The sequence below is a fragment of the Trichoderma evansii genome (assembly GCF_050947405.1).
Source record: "Trichoderma evansii strain SZMC 28006 chromosome Unknown GGI43scaffold_20, whole genome shotgun sequence".
NCBI lineage: Eukaryota > Fungi > Ascomycota > Sordariomycetes > Hypocreales > Hypocreaceae > Trichoderma > Trichoderma evansii.
In genome coordinates, this window is record NW_028145186.1 from 237200 (window position 1) to 260009 (window position 22810).

The following is a 22810-nucleotide window of genomic DNA, read 5'->3' on the forward strand; positions in this document are numbered from 1 at the left end:
GGTTTTTTTTTTTTTTTTTTTTTTTTTTTTTTTTTTTTTTTTTTTTTTTTTTTTTTTTGTTTTTTTTTTTTTTTTTTTTTTTTTTTTTTTTTTTTTTTGATACCCATACTTTACTTTGAATGAACTGCCAGGTAAACTTTACACTGGGCCTCTACTCCATTCCCCCCTTCTTGTGTATTCACCCATCCCAAGAGTTCTTGGTGTTAACCAACACCTTAGTTAGCGACACAATGGCTCACTCTCTTATCTCGCATCACGGCTTGCATGCAGTTCAGTGCCAACATAGCGCTTGTACAAATCTAGCAAGGCTCTCCTCAACTTAGCTGCCGCGTTCAGCACACAGATGAGCCACAAAATATACCAAATTCGGAAATGAACAGAGCACTACCAACAGGCATGCACGGCGCCAACCATGATGAATCTAGAACCAAGAGAGCAAGGAAAGATAGGCCCGGTCTGTATCATGCACTGCCAATTCTCGCAGGAGTCTGGGCTCACATTATATTACTAGGAGCGGAATTTGCCGTGCGTCTACCTGATACGGGTGCGAGCTATTTGACACTTCTACCTATTATAATAGCCGAGCCGCGATGGCGCAGGGATTATCGCATTCTACTGGCTCTAGCTCGAGCCTCTCTCATTGAGATCCTACGGAGTGCAATCCTTCTCCTTTATTTCGTACCTGGTACGAAGTATACATTTAGTACGTGGCTCCGATGGCACTGTGCTATTGTGGGACCTTCGTTTAATACTACTTCTGCGAATAGGTGGCTGCGTCCGTAGAACTAATTAATCCCTGTGTAGCCAACCAACGCCGCGGCAGAAACTCAACAGTGCTACCAGACGCAAGCGCGAACTAACCCTCACAGTAGCCGAAAACAAGCCGCATCCGTGGACCTTTTGGCAAGACTGAAAAAGCGACGTGCATCAAAACGTTGGTTGGCAGATGGACAAGGGCTTGGGTTACAGTGATTGACGGTCTAGGGAGAAGAGAGGAATTTTACGCTGTCCGGGTACCCATGGCCATGCATCAATTCTCACCCCCGCCTGGTTCCACCCAGTGTTAGCTGGATGGAGCACCAATGAACTCAAAGGTGCTTTGTATACAGACGCCTGTTTCAAGCCGTTAGTCAACGAAACAGACGCTCGAAAACTCACTCATATGGATCAGCGTACATAGGCTTGCATATTGTTACTACGTGGCTCTTCATCCATGGCGGCGCGTGAATCGTTCAGCACCAATTGGCTGCTGAGCTGCGTGCGAATCATGAACGATGGCGGGCCGAATGGTGCTACTTTAAGGCGGATGCATCATGCATCTCAACTAGAAAGGACCCGGCAAGGACGGGAGGAGCCTTGTGGCGGGCGGCCCAAGCCATTAGCCATGCCCGTTCCTTTGCTGAGTGCAAGCCCTACCAAGTATGGGGCACACCGTGTGTACCAAGATTGCTTTGCCCAATAACAATAACACAGGGTTGAGCTGCAGAGGCGGTAGCTAGCCAACACTATACTGCTTGGGTTTTCCTCCCCCCTTTTTTCACGCTCATTCTTAGACTATGGCGGCATCAGGCCAACCAACCACCTGCATCGCTCCGACTTCCCCTCGTTGCCACGCCGGCCTACTTGAATGGGGACGAAAGTCATTGGCAGTCGCCCATTGAAGCATCATGCATACAAACCCCTGCCTGCTGCGTTATTGGCAGGTGTGTAGGTCTATGGAGTCCTAGGTCTCGAGTCCTCCCGCTCTTAGAGTACAGTATGTATATACTCAGTTCTCCATAACACACTCCATACAGGTACGGAAGTAGTCGTACTGCTCGTACGAGCAAGTGACTCGCACGCCCTGCTTGCACCCCCTCCCCTGCACCTCGGTGACGACTAGGATGGAAATTCGTGCTGTTTAGAACGGCGAACCCATACTTACGCAACCCAAACACTCATTGGACAGCGCAATATTCTCTGGCAGATAGCTTGCCGCTAGTAGCGGCCAAGCTTCGGTGTGTTTCCAGATACTCGGGAGCCACCATTCGGAATACTACTCCACAATTTCTGCCGAGTCGGCTGTCTGGTGAGATTCTCTGGCGGGCATCTTGGCGGCTGGATATGCTGGCGGCTGCCGCAGCTCCAGGTTGAAAAATGGCAGAGACGAAGAATTGATGAGCAAAAGAACTTAGACTGCAGGCACGAGCACCCATTTTCTGCATAGACGTGATTACAGAGAAAGGGGCTGTCATTCTATCTCCGCAGGAGAATTCCTGGCCATCTTCAACAATGGCGTCTAATGGGAGTCCACTAGAGGACATGTCTACTGTATGTATCATTCCTGCAGCCCGTGTTACACATCATAAGTCACTGCATGCTGCCAAGTGCCGCTAATCATGAGAGAGACGCCAGAAATAGGCGTCATCCGATTGTCCATCTCAAGGAACTTGGCATCGAAAGTCGTACCATGCGTGCCCAATCTACAGTGTTGTTATGGGACCGAGGAGATTTCTTCCCTTCATTTATGAGGAAGGGGAGAGACAATTTGACTCCAAAGAGAGTGATGGCATGCAGTGCAGCCTCAGCCAGGACAACCATCGAGCAGTAGCAGTCAGAGTATCATCATAAGTTAATACCATTGGGGATTTGAAGCACTGTGAGCGTTCATGTGTATGCACTTGAGCATCGCCGCTAGTGCACACGCCAGCCGGAGAGAAGGAAAAATTGGCCTTTGATGCAGCCTATAGTCCATCTCGCCCGTGGTTCTTGCTGACAGCTTTCTCGTCTCTGGCCTCTTGCCTCTTGCCTCTCGTCTCTCGCCACAAGGATCATCGCACACTGGAGAAAGAGGGTAGTTTGATTCATATCTGTTATACAGCTTCAAATCAAAGACACGTCTTCATTGGTATCCCCAAAAAGGCCTGGCTGTCAGCAGGACCAAAAACGGCGAGGAATCCGTGCCCGTCAATGAGATGTAGCATAACTCGTGACCTTAGCAGGCTCACAAAATGGTGGGGTCAGGATCAAGGTGGCACCCTCCCAAAAAACTGACGCTATCTACGGAGCGTTCTGGGGACCTGCGGGTTGAACCGTTATGCATGGTTGACGATGCCACGACACCTGCGTCAATGTGTGGTGGGGGAACAAGGTAACCAGGGCCAGACAAGGCTAGACTTGTCTCAGGGATTCTGGCCTTAAATGAACCAGGTGCAGAGGTCGAGGATGAATGCTTATCACGAGGACGTCCCGTGCTACTGCTAGCAGTAGCAGTAGCAAGCAAGGACTGGGTATACCATGGTGCGGCATGGTCGCCAGACGGCCGTTATTCGTCATATTGTCCAGCCGGAGATGTGTATGCTCAAATTCCTCGGCTCCCTAAATATGAAAAATACGATTGAAGATGTGGGAGACGCAGAAACCAGGAATCAGTGAGGGGTAGCTACTCTAGGGACCTGCAGAGTTCGAGGCCCGAGAGAGAAGGAAGGCGTACAATGCCGGACAGCTGGCCATCGCTACCTTAACTTACATGGTGCATACGCATCCTATATGGGCTCTCATGCATTGATCCGTGATTATCGTCAAGTCGTTGGGCTGCTATGTACCTCTGAAGGATCATAACTTTGTCCCTCTCAGTTTAGAGCCATGGTCTTCTATTTCATGGATACAAATAATGATGCCAAAGCCACAAAACGACGTTGAGGGTGTCGTTATGGAGTATATTCATGAGATACAACTGGGCAGGCGAAAAATAAGAGAACAGAGGGGAAACAATGTGAGCTTATGGAGCAAAAAAGATCAACCGACACCTGCAGGATTCGAACCTGCGCGTGCGAACACAATGCCTAAAGATATCACGAAAGATAGCAGGGCATCGCCTTAACCACTCGGCCAAAGTGTCTTTTGTTTATGAATGGCCTTATCGGGCGAATTTACATTATATACAATTGCACAAAATGGCATAGGCTGCGCTGACTGGAGTGCATGTTTGTGGCTTCCCTCGCACTGTTAGGCGCGAACGACTCAAATGTGTTTTGCCGATGTATTGCAGAGAGAAGAACTTGATTTTTCTAATTCAAATCATAGTCCGAAATACAAGTTAGACATACAACGGAAATTGAGAGGGTGTGCAAGGGCTTGGAAGAGGGGTCCGCCATGGAGAGGAAATGCAGCGACACTGAGCGACAACACATCATGTCTGGCGCGGCGATGGGTGTGCTGGGAGTTCACAAGCACTTACACAAGGGAAAACATGTAACCGACTCTCCGATCCATGGAAAGGGAGATTTACGAAAACTGTGTTCGTTCCCTGAGTGTACCAAGTACGGGCTACCAAGTACGGGCAAACGGATGTGGTGATGCCTTACCGATGTCTGCGGGTGCAACAATGAGATGGACCTGAGACGGGAATCGGCCAGTCGCATGGTGACAAGGTTACGCACCAGTAGATTAAGGTTCCCTATTGGCTTCAGTGCGATCCGTCTCGCGGCTCCCCTCATGCATGCTGAGGCTAGCAAGATAACACTACTACTACCGCCAAACAGGCCGTCTCATAGGGTTTCCTCGGGAGAGGATAACATGACATTGCATGGACATGCCCAGATATTGGAATACAAATGCCTCTCGTGGTGGCCATGATCAAGAGGGGCCTCAGTCACGGCCGTATCGGCGCATCTAGCCCAACGCTCGCCAAGCTATTGCAAAGCGATTTGAGACGATGCATAACCGACATAGAGTATATCTATTTGATTTATTAGACGGCATTCATAAACTGCAGCTGCGCCTGATTACTACCTTCCAGTTGAGCTTGCGTTTTCCCGGATTGCCCCTAAGTTTGCGGCTGCAGGACGGGCGGCACGCAATGGATGGCGATCGTTTCGCTACTTGCACCAAACTCTCTGCCGGGCTTACTCATATAGCACTAGGACCGAAGATACTCTAACAACGGGTATTGAATATTAACGCCAAAGGTTAAAAAAAGGAACAGAAGGCTAAGCAGCTCGTATCAAAGGGAAACCGGTACCATATCATAAACTCTACGCCTCTCAGAAAAAAAAGCGATATAGCTACCAAGGCTCACTTTGTTTCTGCTTATACGACTAGCTGACATGTCAGATCTCGCTCTACGCCCGTCATTCCTCACCTCTATGAAGCAGTGACAGTCAACTGTCGTCATTGGGTGTATGGGAATGATAACCGTGTGCTGCGACTAACCGATCCCAACCACCTCTTGTTGCCTCCGAAGCCGATGATGGCGGCCGCATGAAAGCCAAAGAAGGCAGGCATGCTCCTATCACACATGTGGACACCGTAGGATTGGGCGGGATCTCGTCTTTCTCCCTTCTCTTTCTCTAGCCCCCTCCAAATGCATGTTCCCCTCCTTCTTACGAAGTGCCTGCCTGCAAGGCCATTGTCTGTCCGTCCCTGCCAGATGGCTGCATGTGCGAATAACCAGTATCGCACGGACAACTGCCTTATTGGCATGCATAGCTACCTATTAGTGTGGTTGTATCAGAATGCATGTACCTGTATGGAGTACGTGTGAGGGCGGATTGACAGCGACGTACAACTAGCATCTATTGATAGCCGCAAAGAAACTGCAAGCTGATGCACCTCTGGCCGAATTTGGGTTCTTTGGGCTGGGCTTGGTAAGGCGAGCATGCGCAAACAGCACATAGCAGATGTTCTACGACATTCAAAGGTACACTACACAAGAAAAATGAAGGGGGTCTGCAAGGAGGCCAAAAAAAAAAAAAAAAAGACCCCTCATTTCCATTTTTAGTCTTGTACAACTTTCTTGCTTGACATGGAGGCAAGAGGGAGGATATGAAGAATCGGCAAGCGTGCAGCATCTCACACATACCCTCTGGAGGGTGTGTATTCTCTCGTATGCTTGTCACTAGGGTGCCACACAGAAGGCGAACCTGGCGACCACAACCGCACGCTTCGAACGGGAGAGGTATCCATCTGAGCAGACTCCGTAATAAGATATACTATGCTTGTATCTGCCCACGCGCCAATCGCTATTCTCGGCGAACGGCCGCTGGAGATGGGAGAGAAAAAAAGAGGGGGTAGCATTGATGCAGGTTGGACAATATAGAGAGATGGATGCATGCCACACGGGGCGCTGCTGCAACTCTGTATGCACGGGAAGACTTATTGGCGATTTACAGATGGGGCAGCTTGTCCACTTTGGGTTACCTTTGCATCATGTCTCCAGATGGTCCGACGGCGCCCAAGCTCGATTTGAGACGAGACGAACAGCTGGGCTTCAAGGAAGGACCCCCAGTGATGGGTATCTGCTGTGTCATCGGCTAAGCAGCGCTGCCCCTCCCCTTTTCCAGCTCACAACCATGCGACGGCGCTCTTTAGCGGCTTGGTCCATCTCAGAAGGTGTTTACAAAGACTGAGCGGTAGCTTGCCTGCCGGCCACCTTCCAAATTTCAAGATGTATGCCGGGAGGCTTCACAGCATGGGGAGCGACTGACGGCTTGGCATATTACGGAACACTTATTTGATACTACTTTATTGTAGCCCATTGGGGCAAAGTGAGATTTGGGATGAGGCTCTCCGGAGAGAGGGGCTTCTACTGTACCACGATGGAAGGCTACCATGTTACCAAGAGTTCCGACAAGTATGTTTTCCCCGGCTCGTCTTGTAGATTCAGATCTCTTTGTTCGGACGACTGTCGCCCTTAGCTATGCCGAAAGCCTGGCCTCCGGGAGAGGGCGTTCCCGTAGGACGCTTACAAGGACCACTAGTATAGTAGCACTACAAGTACTACTACTACTGATGGCATTACTCAGTACGAGGCACTATGCCACTGCTAGTTTCCACCGGTATGCGCCTGATGTCTCAATATGGGCTGATTAGAATTACTTGTAGGTGCCAGACCAGCGTGCAAGGAATACCACTCACCAGGCAGTATGCACTCATTGCTGCGGCTTCAATTCTGTTCAGCTAAGCACCTCGCAGAGAGTTGCACCTGAAGTGGAACTTGCCTCCCTGAACCCCATATACCGCATGAACCATTATACGAAGTACGCTTTTCTCGCTCCCTGCTTCTCACTCTTGCGCTTCGCGCCCTTTGCTATCTATTCTATGCAAGGGAAGACATCCCTCTTTTATTTATTTTTTAGGTGACTTTTCAATCTTATAAGTGATTTTGATAACGGAATGGCTAAAAAAACTAAAACTGTTTGCAAATAGGACTAATTACTCAAGTTTGCTTGTACGAGTACGGCAAACGGTGTTTACCCCCTGTGGCTTTCCGAATAGATTTGGTGTGTATTACGGAGTGCATGGCTCGTACTACGACATGGACTTGTATGCGGCTTGATGTGCCTGGCTACCCCTTTGTCCAAAGTAAATGACCGCCTTACACTTTGCATCAGGTAAAGAATTATTGGTAAGCGATTCGTACATGCCTGTACTATCAAGATGATCTCCGGATTAAATGCTTATTCGAGCTGCTATAGCTCTGTACTCGTCAGCTATGTGGATAGCAATGGCTCCCTGCATAATAACTGAGAACCCGGGTGCTGCCTTATCATGGAAACCGGTGCAAGGTTCCGATATTGAGTGAAAGGGATACCTTGGCTAGCACCAATGCGGAGCGAACCGCCGATTTAGGGGAATTGTTTAATTCAATTCAATTGAGCCTCAAACCCGATTTCCTGAGTGCATGGTGAGTGCTGCAGGAGCACGCTCTATCTACGCGTATATAGGGGGAAAGATACAGGAGTACTTGAGCTTCCAAAGTGTGTGCACTGTTTTCAGCGTTCAGGCAATCCAGAACCATATTAGAAGCACTAGAGGGGCTTTTTGTCACTGCCGATCCGGATGTAACCATTGGATGTATGTATAGACATCAAGAGCACGGGTGGGACCCAGGCCGGACATTTGGACCAACAGGAAACGAGTGTGAGCTGAAACTATTTGCGGGCTACTTCCATGCGAGTGGCACCTGTAGTGCTACCATGATGAAGACGAGGCTGAGGAAGGGATCAGGCGGCTTTGTTCAGAGCTGGACGTGGAGCTGTTGGGGCATGTTGACTCATTAACACGTACAAGGCAAACGTGCGAGTATGCTGCTCTCGACTGAGAAGACGAAAGGTAGATCCAGCGCTCTTTGTGAACCGATAGACTCAAGATTTTCCTCTAAAGACGGCTTTTGGAAGTAAAGCGGACCGAGACGAGATCCAATGCCGCCGGCTTGTTCGGGCCGGATCGAATCGATGGGGGGCAACGAGGCCCACGATCAGTCCGCCACTATCTATGGCTTGAGAGACGTCACAGCAAAGGACGTCACAGGCCCAGAAAGACGGTGGGGTAGCTGATGCGCTGTCTCGAGGGAGAGAATGCTTGCCTGACTCAAAAGCTTTTCCTTTCTTTCCCCTTCTCTTTTTGTGTCTCTCATGCCTCATACCCCAGGCAAAGCTGAGTTCGGGGCCCTGTATATTCCGGGAGCCTACGAATTACGTACTTTGTGCTTTGTGCAGGCAGTAGTACTAGGTATACTGTACTTGTAGTAGTATTGTGAGAAGCAACCAGTAGTGGAGCATTGGACGCGAAGTCTAGCAGGGCTTTGGCCACCCGCCCCGGGAGGAAATTCACGATTCAAACGTACGAAGCTGCTGTTACTGGCACACCCTACCGAGCTGAGCATACCGAAGTTTGCTTTGTAGAAGGGCAAATTTGAACACATGTTTCTTATGGCTACGCCATTGATAGGTACCTCCTCGGCTATCACTCAATAAGCGGTACCAACAAGGAATGGCTAGCAAACCGTGCTCGGCAAATGACCGCCTCGGCATACGAACCTTGCAGTATACTGTTACTACTGTTGCAACCTGTTGCATCGGCATGTGCCAATGATGGTTCCAAAATACTGGTGATACAAGGGGAGGGAAAGACGAAGCTGACCTGCTAAAATAGCCTGCCAAGCATTGGAACAATAGGGGGTAAGAGGGGGGGAGAAGAAGAGGTATTGAAAAAGAAAATCGATTTTGATGGATCGAAATGCAAGCAAAAGGAAGCTGGAGACCAAAAGCGGCTTCAAGCACGCAGCCGATGCATGCTGCGGCCGTCTTTGCAACCTGCAGGGCCGCCGTCCCAGGTGGGCAACGCGCGAAGCCCCAGACAGCAGCTACGGACAAAATGGCCTGCTTTCACGACGCCCTACAGTACAGTGCTCGTCAGTACCAGCTCGACAGGCTTGAGCAAAGCCTCCCTGCAGGAAACATGGCGGACGCCCCTTTTAGTGGGATGTTAGTATCAAATCCACAGGCTGGCGTCCAAGTGAGCTTTGTGCAATGTCAGCATTTTGATCGATTGTTCGCGGTGATGATTGGAGATTCGCAGCAACAGCAGCAGCCAGCACTGCTAGGTGGCTAACCTAAGGTTTGCCCGGATGGATTAGCATGCAGTCAGACGGACAGATCAATATAGATCAGCAGATGGATATATGGCCAAATGAATAGATGAATGGCCAGCTACAGTACTGCATAATCTGACGATGGTGGACGTTCGGCCATGTGTATCCCGGCTATCTGGTTTTTGCCTATATTGGAGAGAATGTCTCAGAATCCCCCACCGTTTGCTGAGCTGTCTTTGACGTGTCTCCGATGTCGTCATGTTGGTAGCTGTCTTTCTGCTGTTTTGTCTGACTTTCTCTTTTCTTTTCTCACTCTATTTTCTTTTAGCCCATTTAACTACCACCCCTTCTTTCTTGGGTGAGACGGTCGTCCGTCTCTCCAAGCGCGCCATCGTGATCTAGATTGCGAGCGGTACTTGTGGTTTGGTCCTTGTGCTACCCACACGCCACCTAGGCCGAGACATTGTCCTGTACATGTGCCACCGCTGCAACCTGCGATTTCACTGCCGTCCGCCAGAGGAAATTCTGCGAATACGCCGATGAGGCCACTAGCAAGGACCTGCCCTTTTGCCAGCCCTCCCTTGCGTGTGTCCTGGAGAGATACAGCTGTGTCTGACATCGTGGTGGCGGTAGGGGAACCTGGCCGCTGCGGCGCCGACGCATACCTAGGGAGGTACCCGCACCCGACGGGAGCTTGAGCCGCGGGCCGCAGTGACTTCATTGCAGCCACACCAGACGGCCTTTGGCGCACTGTACTAGCTGGAGCCTCCAAGACATGCGCTCCAATTCATCTCGTTTTGCCTCTGTTCTTCTTTGCAGGTGTCTGATATCTGAACAATCACGCAAGTCGGTCTCGGCAGACGAGAGTAGTAATTGCTGATCGACTTGCTGATATGCCATTTGTCTCTCTCTGCTGAATGCCCGAGAGCTGGCAGCTGGCACCAAGTACAAAGTACAAAGTACATATACCACCTATACCACCTGTGCTGGCAACTGACATCGATAACTGGACGTGCCTGCCCAATTAGATATTTCTTTCTTACACCTCCATCAGTCCACACTTTTTTCCCTTCTGCCGTCTTCATCCAACCTTTTTTTCTCTTCTCTCTCTTTTTCTTTTCCTCTATTGATTTTTCTCTCTTGCATCGCCAGCGTCATTGCCTCTCGTTGAAAAGCGACTCTCTCCTTGACTACTCCACCGTCGATACGCTCGCCTCTCACGTCTGGGCATTCCGCCCCGTTGACCTTGAAAAAAGAAGAAAAAAGCTACGCTCCATACCAATTCGGTCGTGATTTCAATTGGTGAGTCTGCATATAGTAATAGCAGCATCTGCCTTTTCTTCTGGCAGCTACACTTGCAAGCGTGCTCTTTTTGAAACCATCCACTGCCTGGCGATTCTCTCTTGAGATGGACAAGCCGCACCTTGGCTCCAGCAGAAGCTGGGCCAAGCAACTGCACTCAGACGATCCCAGCACGAGACAGACGAGTTATCCGACACTGCTCGAGAGTGTTTTCTTTCATGTTTCTTTGCAGTTGACCAGTGATTTGCCAGTTGATCTATGCAAAACAGCGCTCCCTGTTTTTGACCTTGGTCCTCAAATAAAGCTTGACCCTCAACGGCTCATTGTGCACCCTGTTATATCTTGGTATGTACCCATGGCGGCTTTCTTACTGCTCTGAGCTCTTTCTGCCTCACTCTCTTCTCTCTTCTCCCTTTTTTTCTCTTCTCCCAGTCTGCTTGTGGTCCTATGCCGATGATTCGTCTGCTCTGGCATGCCTGCATATTTGTGAGTGGAAAAAGAGTACCCCGTATGTGGGCACCGATGCATCTTCGCCCAAGCATGCCAGGCCGCAAATGCATCAGTGGATGGAATATGCGACCGTGCAGACATGCAATGCTGCGTAAGTTTGCGCACATACAAAAACGCATGCTTCTGCTGCCTCTCTTCCCCGAGCCGGTATCTGCGGTTTTGAGTGGTGCGGCAACTGAGAGGCGTGCTGCATGAGACGATGCGAAGCAATGCAGCATTCATTGCAACAGAGTACGTGGCCGAGGAGGAACGGAGCACAGTAGGATACTTACTGCTGCACTCCCTGACACTCTGTTGGTTGCGGTACCAACAGCACGCCTCTAGTATGCATTGTGCCCCATCCAGAAGGCTCCAGGGCATGTCCATGGCAACGGCCCATCGAGATGCTGGGCTTCTCCATGCCTCATCCGCTTGTCTGGCCTATTCTCGCTGCAAATTGCTCCTCTTCTCTCGTCTTTGAATGGCCTGCGACTCGACCCTCTTTTTTGGAGTACGCCACGTTGTTGTGGCGGGCTTTGTCTGGGAAGGGAGGCGTTGCTGTCCCGCTTTGACAGGCACGCACCGAACACCGTTCCACTGCATTTTTGCGAAGAAAAAGATCCCTGAGTGAAGAAATTGTCTAACACATGCATTGCATTGCCCCAGGTCTCAGTTCCCGCAATACCCAACCCAAAGTCGTCTCGGCTCAGCATAGGTACCTTTTTAGCTACCCACCTAGTACGCTCTTGGGCACGAAGTAGTACTACTACTACGATACATTCGACTCGTACCAAACAAGATAATATTTCCTAATTTCCCCCCTTGGAAAGAACAAGCCGGCGACGACAACGACAACAATAACAACGGCGGCAGCAAGGCACTTGAACTTTTCGTTGAGTCAAGGGTCAAGCGAGCGCAGCTGAAAAGAAGCTTCATCCCAGGCTTTTCCATTCATCCCTTTTTTTCTCCGACTTTACATATGCGATTGCACACACACTCTGCTCTCTCCCTTCTCACTCCTAGCAGCTATAGCTGTAGCTGTGTCTCTCTCGAAGCACCATTCGTTGAAAGCTGAACACTCACGGGACTTTGGCGTTTGCGCGTGGCCACCAGCTCAGTGGTACTCACAATAACGGGGTTGGCTGGGCATTGGATCTCTTCAGCTCGAGACTTCCACCCACCTTTGGTCCAAAAAGCTGGACATAAAAAAGCCAAAACGAGAAAAAGAAAAAGCACATTGGCCGACACGCAGCGCGTAGCTACACTTACGCACCCACCTCGACACACACAAGACTTAAGACTTGGTAACAACGACCCAACAACCACCAACGCACGCTCACGCTCACACTCACACCAGACCTGGCAGTTTCTCACGCACCCGGTGGTGTGTGTCCAAGCTGAGTTTCCGCACAGGGTACGAGCACGGAGTCGACACCAACTGGCGCCAGGGAAACGCCCCCTACCGCCGCTACCATACCATACCAGTCAGTACCAGCCACTGCACACTGCGGAGTGTGACTGCGACTAGCAGCGCACTACTAGGGCTCGTACCACTACTCCCTAGTACCTGGTAGCTTTAGCACTTGCCTGGACGCACTCCCTATCCCCCGTTTCTCGCACTACGCACATGCGCTAGAAGGGCACCCACTAGCCCCTAGTATTAGCGTCTTGCCCTGCCTTAGCTGGGCCACAGCGCTGGGAACGGCACGACACCGGCCGGGCCATCCGCCCGCCTTTACATTCCCGCTCGCCGTCTTTTCCTGCGTCCTCATTTATCTCGTTCCCCCTCCTTGACTTTAGCACCCCACCAGAAACCCTTCTTCTGGGCTTGAGCTGCTGAAGTCACTTTTGGGCCGGCCAACACAATTGTCTTGGTTTTTTTTTCTTCTCCTGCTTCCTTTCCCTCCTCCCTCCTCCCCTCCTCCCTCCCCTCCTCCAAGTATATACATCACAACGTCTCTCTCGCATCCCCAAGGAACTTCTCGTTTCTTGCTTCCTGTCTCTCCTCCGCCCCTCCGGAGCCACCCGTCAGCTACGGAGAGACACTCAGCACGCCGCCTTGCGCCATCTCTGGCTAGCCCCGTACTGTGTGTCTTGTCTGCGCTGCTTTTCCGTCTTCGCTGGAAGCGTGGCGTTTTCTTTAGGGCGCCTGCGTCGTGCACATATAGCCACTGCAGCCACCTTCGACCGCTACAACCACATCTCTTGTCTGTGATCGGCCGGCATCCCTCTGCAGCGTCACCGTCTGACAAAACTGCCTTAAAAGACCTGTGGACAAAGTTTCTCACACCATTTCTCACATTGTTCTCGCGACGATTTTCTCATTTCTTTCTCATCTCCACATAGTCTTTCTCCTCAACCTGACGAATTCTTCCGTTTCGTTTCAATTCATCTCTGTACAAACAAAGGCGTCAACACTTCTCCCCCTTTTTTCCTAGAGTTTTGGCGCTGGTTCTGAAACCTTGGGAGTCTTCATTTTTCGGCAACAACCCGGGCTAACCAGATGCCCCTTCGCTTTCTCTTCAACCATTGGGAATTGGCTGGAGGATCTGGAATCATTCGACCTACTACTACTACCTACTAATCGGCGGCACTTTTCTTCTTCTTTCCTTTGTCCCGCCGTCTTTCTCTTCATCCGTCTCTGCAGAGCATGGAAGAGGATCGACATCGCCAGGATTATCCTCAGCAGCACCGGCCAGAGGATACTAAACACCAACCACCTCCTTCATACTACCACCATCTCCCTCCCCGGGACGCGCCTCATTCAGAATCAGAAGGCAGCCCCCATTCTCGACCCAACATGGCAACCTCTGTCACCTTGCCGTCCATCCATGACCCCCGGCCCAGCGGCTATGGTCCTCCACCTCCGGCTGGCCGTGGTTATATGAGCGATCCGCGTTATGCGTCTCCGAATGCAGTCAATGGCTATCCTCCACCTCCTGGAAGCCAACAGCCGGCCCCCGGATACCTCCCCCCTCTACAACCGCAGGGAGACCCGCGATCTGTGTATCCTCCGCCCGAGCCGCGAGGCCCTTATTACGATGACCGCCGACCTCCCCCGCCTCCGGGCTACCACGACCAGTACTCAGAGTACTATTACCGCGGCCACCACAACGGCTACCCCCACGACTACCCCCGTCCCCCTCCCGGCTATGGACAAGAATATGGTCAACCTGGCATGGAACGACCTAGAGAAGCTCCTAGGCAGCGTACTTCCATTGCCTGCAGATACTGCCGAAAGCGAAAGGTTTGTCACACAGCGTGCATCGGTCTTTGTGTGTTGACTCTCGGTTTTCCTGTCTTTGGTGGGCTAACTTTTACTCTTCTTCTCTAGATCCGCTGCAGTGGCCATCAAAACGCTCCTGGTGGAAAATGTCAGAACTGCGCTCGCATGAACCAGGAGTGCATTTTTCAGCCAGTCTCATCCTCGAGCTCAACAGCGTTCATTCCCGTTTCGGCCGTTCCCGGAGGTGTACCGCCTGGGACACAGTTATTTGGTGCATACGGCCAACCCCTAGCTCCAAGCACCGTCCCTCATCCGCATCATCCTCCTCACCCGCCGCACCCTTATGGCCCGGCATCAGGCCCGCCACCTCCGCCGCCCGCGAGCTACTACCACATGCAGGCACACTCTCCCACCGACTCGTACTCGTCCTATGGAGATCCTCGGGGCGATGATCGCACAACAGGACGAAGACGCCGGAGGACGCCGGAGGACCAAGATGAAGGATACAGGCTGCCCCCTCCTCGAGCAGGCGTGGCAGAAGACGACCACCGACGAAGATCGCCCGCCGAACTCTCCAACAATAGTAGTCCTGGAAGTTTGAGCTACTCTCATTATCCAGGCCCTGCCAGGCATAGCCCTCGGAACCCAGCACGACCCCCTCCCAGCACTGCGGCCAACACTGATGGGCGTTCCCCTGTCACCCAGCAAAATGGATCTAGCGGCTCTTCAACGCCTGCACGATCAGGGGCCTCAGCCAGCCAGTCGCAGCAATCGACCTCCGTCATGAGTCTGAGCAATCTCGTAGAGAAGAACGACATCGACAAGACAATGATTGATCGCCTCAACCGATCACGAGATGCCAGCGGCAGTCAGTGAGAATATTCTCACTGGGACTTGAGCAGCTGAGGGAAGCGGAAGTTTGGGGGAAAAGAAAAGCAAAGCGTATGACTGCAGCTTGACGCTGCTGGACAGAAGATCGACTGAGCTGTATCATGACAGTTGAAGCGTTGATTGAGCTCCAATTCTTTTTTTTTCTTGTCTTCATGGGGCCTTGTCGAGTTTTTGAGATGATTACAGGACGAATCTGCTATACAAAGACTGTTTCCGGTTGTCGACGATCCGAACATATACATAAATTCTTACGTACGATCTGATTTTTTGCCTCGCATTTTTTGCTTTCGACTTTGTTTTTTACAATTGTACGTTTCGGATATGCACAATCGTCTTTTTCCCTGCTTGAAGCATTTTATAAAGAAAACAAACAAAAAAAAAAAAGCGAAGAGCTGTGCTCTTTGGGTTTCGGCTGCAGATGATTATTCCTGCTTTAAAACATAAAAAGGGGAGAGGGACGTGAAGCTTTTGTGTTCTCTCGATTGCAACCCGTTGTTTTTTTTTTCTTCTTTCGCCCTGCTTGCCTGGACAAAATTTCTTTTTACCATTTTTTATTACCAGATAAGACGGATTCGCCTCACGGCACATCATATTTGAAACGATTGGGGATTGAGTTACGCGATGAAACGATATTTGACATGTTTTCTCCCCTCTTGTCTGCCCGTTCTTTTTTTTATTCTCTCGTCTTTTCAACATCCTTTTTAGCGCACCGAAAATAATATTTTTTTTTTCTCACTCATTGTCGTTGCCAATGATAACAACAACAAGCATGTGAGACCTGAGCGACATGGCACAAGAGTGAAGGCAGCATGGGAAAACATGGCTCACTAGAAGCGGAGGGCAAAATTCATCTGTTGGATCAACGGTTAAGGAGGGGAGCCTTGGGCTTGGCTGACGGTTTTGGTGGACATGGCATGGGAACGGGCTTGGCTGAAGTGATACCAGGCGGAGGGAAGTACCAAAAGGGCGGATGACATTGTGTTTTTTTTTTTCTTTTTTTTTTTTTTTTGATTTTTCCTTCTTTGTGTGTACGCGTGTGTGTTATAGTGTGAGATAGTGACGTTTTCTTTTTCAGTCTATTTTTTCCCTCGCCTCTGCTATGCTGCTGCTAGCCATTGAGTTGCGAATGCTAATTGATGTGACTGGTTCTCAATGTCAATGCGTGTGCCAATACGAGTGCCTGTACGAGTGCCATCGTGCTTGTTGGTTGGATGAGTGAATGCAGCAGACCGACGCGTATTGTTCTGGCCCTTCTCCATACTGGCTTGCTCAGGTTTGGCCCGATCCGGTGTCGCTCGCCGGTCTGGGTAAGGGACAGAATTTTGCCTTGCTTACCTTGCGCGCCTTGATATACACGCCCCCGTGCTAGAGGCCAAAAACACACACTAACAAGAGAGAGATGGAGACCCAAGATGGAGACTAGACGCGAAAAAAAAGAGAGGGCCCCGCTCTCTTTTCACCACTCCGTCCAGCTTGCGTCTCTGGATCAAGGGCCCCTCCCGCCCCCCTCTTGGGCTGTGGCTCCCCCCTGAAAACATACTGGTAGGCTGTGGTAGGAATGAGCTGAACTCTGGCTGCTTTGGGGGCAGCCCTTTCATTTTGGGCCTTGAGCAGTACGGCTATATAGCGTACAATTGATATTAGGGGACGCCTTGCTCAAAATTGGGTTTTCTTCTTGCTGCACTTGCTTTTGTTGTGACCTCTCAGGCAACTCAAAAGAATCAACAAGGTCAGCAAGAGATTCTTCCCTGCATCCGGGAAACGGTTGGGAAAAAGAGAAGAGGGGAAAGGTGGAATGTCGGTCTGCAATGCATCTGCAAGCATGTAAGAACTCCGCACATTTGTCAAGACATACAGGTCATAACAGGTGATTGAACGCGCATGCATGTCTGCAGCTGCACGCACGTACAAGCATGGCCTAACAGGGCAATGGGCAGTATGATAGTAGGCAGCTGGGCAGAAGAGGGGGCTTTGAGCCGGGTCTTTTCTTAGTTTTTTCATCACTCTGCAGAAGCAACGACCGAATCAGAGGAAGCAAAGGGGTTCTCGGAGTTCTCGATGCGTGGAGGGAAGAAGGCTGGTCCCTGTCAAATCTGCTAGAGAAGACAGGGAGGGGTCGGTCAATTTTTTCCCCCCTCCTTCTATGACATCGAGCAACCTGTTCATGGCAGCAGCAATGAGTCTGAAACGGATGTCCTCTTCAAGCTGTGGCTAGTTGTAAGCCTTTATTGCGGACTAACAGCTCCAAAGTCTTGCAAGAGAGAGAGATTGCAGCGCCTCAAGCGAGGTAGGGAGGTAGGAAGACACCGTTGTTAGCTAGGACTGGGCTAAGTTGCAATAGCGGGCGGCTCATTGCAGCATAAACTTGATGGTTCGCGAGCTAGAGGCTCTGATCCCGCGGCACCAGACGGTTCGCCTCGCTGCTGCGTGCTACAGCGGCTGCTAGGGAAGAGAGATTGGCTAGGGGGGCATCAGGGGGCAGTGCTCTGAATGGTCTCTTTCGGCGTGTCTTTGATTTTCATGAGCCAAACTCGACTATTGCCTTGCGGCTGCGGCTCTGCTAGCAGTACAGGCGGTGGAGTTGACAGACCAGGCGCAGTTTTTCTTACAGTATGATGTCAATGGGCTTGGGAAGCGGCAGAAAGTCTCGAGTCAAAGAGATGGTCAAGAGCGAGCGCCAGACTGCTTCCTCTCAGTAGTCTCTTCTTCACCGCGCGCTGAGCGCAGGGCGTGGTGATAGAATAATAAGGGACTTGACTTGATTTTAAGGGAACTTGCTGGGAGTCGCAGTGCCTAGCACTGTGACGAGGCTAAGGGGGCAAGGCTAAGAGAGGACACCTGATCACTCGCCCAGTATATGACAAGGCAGAAACGAGGGGTGGGAGATGAAATTTCAACATGGTAGGGACAGCCTTGAGTCAAAGCAGCCGCTCAAAGACTAGTTCACCATAGCTTGACCGATCAGCAGGGTGGGAGTGCGACGGAGAGGAAGATTTGGATGTGACGACAACGGGCTTCAGGGGGTGTGGGCGAAAAATATAGTGGTACGAGTGCTATGGATGCCCTCGAGTGCTATGGATAGAAACATCTCGGCTCGTGCTTGATTCGTACACACCGAGTTTTTTTCTTTTTTCTTTGCCCTTTAGCCAGACGCCAAATATCTGAGAAGCACAGGCTGAGTCGAAGAACTTGGCTGTGTGACTCGCACATGATTGTCAAGAGAGGAAGAGAATGGTATTGATGGCGGAAGGGACAGCAGGGGGCAAGTGACGCGGACAAAATTGTCCCTATGCCAAGCTGACCTTGACCTCTCAAACTATTGGAGGCACGTTGTTGGTTGGACCTAGCGTAATTCAATAGAGACAATAAGAGTGATGGTGACTTGATACCGGAACGGCGAGTCAGCGAGCCCCGGCCCTCGGTCAAGAGCAGGGAGAATCCAAGTTCAACTTGGGGCCTCGCCGCCTCACCCAGGCGGACCGACGCTTGACAGGCGCACGAGATGGGTGGGACTGTGAGGCAATAGAGTTCCTCGCCGGCGGCAGCGGAACGGGTTCTTTGTCGCCGCGCTTCAAGCGTGGCATAGATTTGGACACTCCAAGGGGTTGCCTTGATTTCTTGCCGGAGATACTTCATGAGCCGTGCGAAGGCAAGACACAGAGACGGTCCAGGCAAGAGGCTCGATGTGTGGACAGCCATGGCTGACGGCTGACCAACGGGCGTGTTCATCTGGTATCCTTTTTCTTGGCTCGAGTTAGTTTCTAGCATCTTCTTCTCATGACTTGAAGGTGAGCACGTACTGCCTGCTACCCCGTTCCACTGGCCCGCCAGCCAGAACTAGAACATCTGCCTCCATTCGGGGTGGATTAGGTGGACTGCGTGGTGACATCTCTCTCCGCCGTTCTCGGCAAGATACCTGGGATCTAAACGCTTTGAGGGCCAAGATGCCGAGCAACAATGCTTTGTATGCGTGCGGCGCCTAAGCGGGATATCGTGGCTATTGAGACAGTCCGGCGGCCCGGGGGCAAAGAACAGGGCGGAAGCAAAGGTGGCGTTCTGTTGGAGGCTGAAAATTTGAGTCAAGACAAGGATGTACAGAGTATCGAGGCCTCTCGGGGGGGAAGTTTAGGGGTTTAGGGGGGGTTGTGGCTTACTAGGCTGGAGATGGAGGCCGTATTAGCTGAAGAGGTAGCTGCGACAAGCGCCGGGCAGCTGAGACAAGCTGAAGCAAAGCGAGTGAGCGAATGAGCGAACTGGAAGCTGCTTTTTCTTATGCGAGCTTCCTATGGCTTGAAAGAGTGGTGGTGGAGAGATGAAGAATCAGACAAAGTGAGGACAGAGAAAAAGGAGCGGTGAATGTTTTGTCAAAGCAAGAGACAAAGAGAGAAAGAGTGAGGGCTAAAACGTGAGAGGGAAAGAGCAGTAGCAGTAGATGTAACTAAGTAGCAAGTACACCATAGTGCTAATATATCACTACGTTCTCCTATCTTGAAAATACATGTTTAAAATATTGGATAAGCGAAGAAATAATGTGCTGTTGTTGAATATGTATGATTCTATTGGATGGTAGTTTTGAAAATGAGTGCCCGATGCACTTTTCTGTGATATTGTAGGGAAATGGGCAAAGCAAAGTATCTTGTCACTTGTCTCATCTCCCCCTTTCGTAATTAAAACGCCCCGAACTCACTCTGCAAGCCAGCTAGTACAGCATTCTGGTCCGTGGCTATGCCATTTCGTATATAATATTCAAGAAAATTCAAAAATAGAAGCTTCGTGATTAGGAATGAAAAAAAAAAAAAAAGAAAGCTGAATCCTCAGATTAAGTTACCGCTGCTAGATTTGGTTCCGATGTACGCCAGATCGTGGCTGGAATGTACGTGATGTTTTCGGCCACTACAGTCAAACTTTTACCGCTATTGGATTTATTTTCTCTTTTAATATTTCATAATCTCAGCTGTCCATTTCCGGTATTATAACGACACCAAAAGAAAGAAAATCACTCTGACGGAAGGCTGCCTTAACAGAAAGATGTCATGTGGAAGTGGAATTCAGGGGGCTTCTTTCAACTTTCGCCACATGAAAAAAACTGAACTCTATCCGACATTCCCCTTCGTAATCGATTCTGCCACTTATTGGCTTTGAACGTTATCCCAGAAGACACGGCGCCGCCCGAAAAGGCCCGAGACCCGAGAGTCAGAGATCGCACCAGGCTGTTCACGCCTCCTTTTGTCTGAAGGGGGAGCTGGGGAGAAAGGACCAGAAACTAGGACGACTAGTAGGATTCGGACAGGTAAGAAGGTCTCGACGCCGGCGTGACCGAGCGTGGAGTCTTCTCCATTTCTGCCTAAGACGGGACTTGTACTTGTTTGCTGTTGGGGAGTGACGATGGTGTGAATCCTGATATGAAAAGGGGGAGTGTCACTCTCGTCGTCGTCGTCGTCGTCAGATCCCACACATCGAGCTGATGTGCTGATGTGAGCTTGGAAAAGTATCACACATGAAGAAACTGCTTTCAGGCTTTCCAGGCAGTAAAGTCACCTGCCGTCGAGATTCAACGTTGTTTAGCTGAAAAAGAGTTTGTTCCTACTCATCCCGTTCGTGCCCATTACGCCCCAATCCAATCCACCCACCCATCACTACATCCACCCATCCAGTGCGCTGCTCAGTATCGACACATGAGACTACATGAGGTTAGAACCCGGTATATTGGGATTCAAATCACCCATTCTCAACATTTTTCCTGGTGCGAACGTCAAGAAGTGACTTCCCAAGACAGCAGGCAGCACGAGTGGTGGCTCGAGTGGCTACACCATGGCGTTTTTTTGACTGCAAGATACACACCCGGACTTAACCTGGGTGTTGCTGATTCGAGCTGAAGGTTGAGGCCGAAGGATGTATTGGTATCGACTTGTGGCACGAATTTTGTGAATTTTGAGATAGCCTTGTGAACTCGAAATATCATTCAAGGGGCGATGGATATATCTTGAACGGTAATTTCAACTCCACTAGATTTAGCATCACATCTTTTACCCCTATTATGTGTTGAAGAACATTGTCTAGAGCAAAAGTCATCATGTTTCGAGCATCGTCGAGAACTTCTTTACTCAAGGTCGGGAGTCCTATCGAAAATTGTTTGAAATCGCGGCTCTCTTCTTTTGGCGTTTATCACCTCCTTGCTACCTTCTTCCTCCAAGATTCGGCTGTCTAGTGCCATCTCCTCCATAAATCTTTATCTCCCACTCTTATTGGAGAAATACCGATATCGTATACGAGTTGGTTTGAACGCGTACTCTCTTTTGTCACAGTTCCGTAAAATGCTCGAGAAGTCAGCATGGCTGATCTGGGCCGCTGAGTAGCCAATCTCTGAAATAACATCCCACTAACGGCTCGTCCCTTTCGTAATCGCTCCAAAGAGGGAAGTTTTGGCGTCATCTTGACCAATAGGGGCCACTGGCTGGCTTTTGGTATGGAGCGCCTAACTTGAAAAAGGTTGGGCCGTCAGCTTAGTGCAGACCGTAGTTGGGGGAAAAGCAGAGATCGTGGACGGTATCTAAACGGAGATGAGGAAATTTGCGAGATGTTTGCTCAAATAGAGCATTATTTACGTTCTCTTTGAAAACAACACGAGGTGGAAGAGCTGGTGAGTTCTGCGTCATCGAAAATACTGCAGAAACCAAGCTGAATCTGGCCGGTCATCGAAGCAGCTTCCATCTCGTCTTTGGATGAAATATTTTGGGAGTCATGATAGAGTTTCTAATATTTTTCAGTCGATATTCGCATTTCTTTTAATTAACGACGAATTCCTCATATTCTAGTTGAGATGTCCGATAAGGGTCGTTTCGCCTTGGCGGCGTAGTTATCAATCGGGGCAGGTCGTCGAGCGTATGGATTTCGATTCGACACGGAATATCAAAAGCTATAGCTTCTTTGAGGCAAGAGAAGAAATTAGTGACAATGTAACAAGAATTTTATGGTAATATATACAAGAACGACTTGTGTGGCAGATGGACGTTCCAAAATGGGATTGCTCGAACAGGTTCTCACCCGTAACACCAATATTGAATTCGCACAGCTTCTTTTTCGTTCTATCGAGAAAATAATGGTACTAGCTTGTCGATAGTGTACTATTGGTTTGATTTTGGCTATAATTTAGCACATCTCTCAATATGAATGCGATGGAAAAGAGCAGCATAGATGTCGAAGGCTTTGTTTGAAATGAAGAAAACTATTTGCTGGTCAAAAGGATGTTGGCGTTGGTAGATTTTGAACAATAGAAAATGAATATCTAGCAGTTTTGCAATTCAAAGTAAATTTAAAATCAATTTCTGCACATATTTGCAAGATATTTGATAATATTTTGGCAGCTTCGCTAGAAAATAGTTGGGGTGGGAAGATTGTGAAGTGGGTAGAACAATCACGTGAGAGGCCAGATGGTTTCTCGACCCTCGTCACAAATGGAGAAATATGGCTTTAGACATGGGTGATAGCAGTCTATATCTATTAGTCTAGCTCTATAGCTCATTAAGGGGGGGGGGGGGGGGGGGGGC

At 50.0% G+C, this 22810-nt stretch overlaps 5 protein-coding genes and 1 non-coding gene across 6 annotated transcripts; 1 reads left to right on the forward strand and 5 right to left on the reverse strand.

The window, feature by feature from the left end:
• Positions 1-1846: 1846 nt before the first annotated feature.
• On the reverse strand, positions 1847-2536 carry GGI43DRAFT_412764 (uncharacterized protein). Its single transcript, XM_083206865.1, has one exon. It carries the CDS (start codon positions 2319-2321, stop codon positions 1938-1940), a length of 384 nt encoding a protein of 127 aa, XP_083057612.1. The 5' UTR covers positions 2322-2536; the 3' UTR covers positions 1847-1937.
• A 1246-nt stretch (positions 2537-3782) lies between these two features.
• Positions 3783-3880, reverse strand: GGI43DRAFT_t175. Its single transcript has one exon. It is a non-coding gene; the product is annotated as a tRNA-Ser (tRNA).
• A 6824-nt stretch (positions 3881-10704) lies between these two features.
• GGI43DRAFT_177811 (uncharacterized protein) lies at positions 10705-11707 on the reverse strand. The gene has a single exon (XM_083199802.1). The coding sequence runs from the start codon at positions 11531-11533 to the stop codon at positions 10970-10972; it is 564 nt and encodes a 187-aa protein (XP_083057613.1). The 5' UTR covers positions 11534-11707; the 3' UTR covers positions 10705-10969.
• Positions 11708-13796: 2089 nt separating this feature from the next.
• GGI43DRAFT_386545 (Zn(II)2Cys6 transcription factor domain-containing protein) lies at positions 13797-15248 on the forward strand (the record flags this gene model as incomplete). The annotated part of the gene is made up of 2 exons (XM_083203807.1): positions 13797-14393; positions 14481-15248. The coding sequence occupies 2 exons, from the start codon at positions 13797-13799 to the stop codon at positions 15246-15248; spliced, it is 1365 nt and encodes a 454-aa protein (XP_083057614.1).
• Positions 15249-16244: 996 nt separating this feature from the next.
• On the reverse strand, positions 16245-16703 carry GGI43DRAFT_412786 (uncharacterized protein). Its single transcript, XM_083206866.1, has one exon. It carries the CDS (start codon positions 16520-16522, stop codon positions 16361-16363), a length of 162 nt encoding a protein of 53 aa, XP_083057615.1. The 5' UTR covers positions 16523-16703; the 3' UTR covers positions 16245-16360.
• Positions 16704-17799: 1096 nt separating this feature from the next.
• On the reverse strand, positions 17800-19125 carry GGI43DRAFT_177955 (uncharacterized protein). Its single transcript, XM_083199803.1, has one exon. The coding sequence runs from the start codon at positions 19029-19031 to the stop codon at positions 18336-18338; it is 696 nt and encodes a 231-aa protein (XP_083057616.1). The 5' UTR covers positions 19032-19125; the 3' UTR covers positions 17800-18335.
• Positions 19126-22810: the final 3685 nt, after the last annotated feature.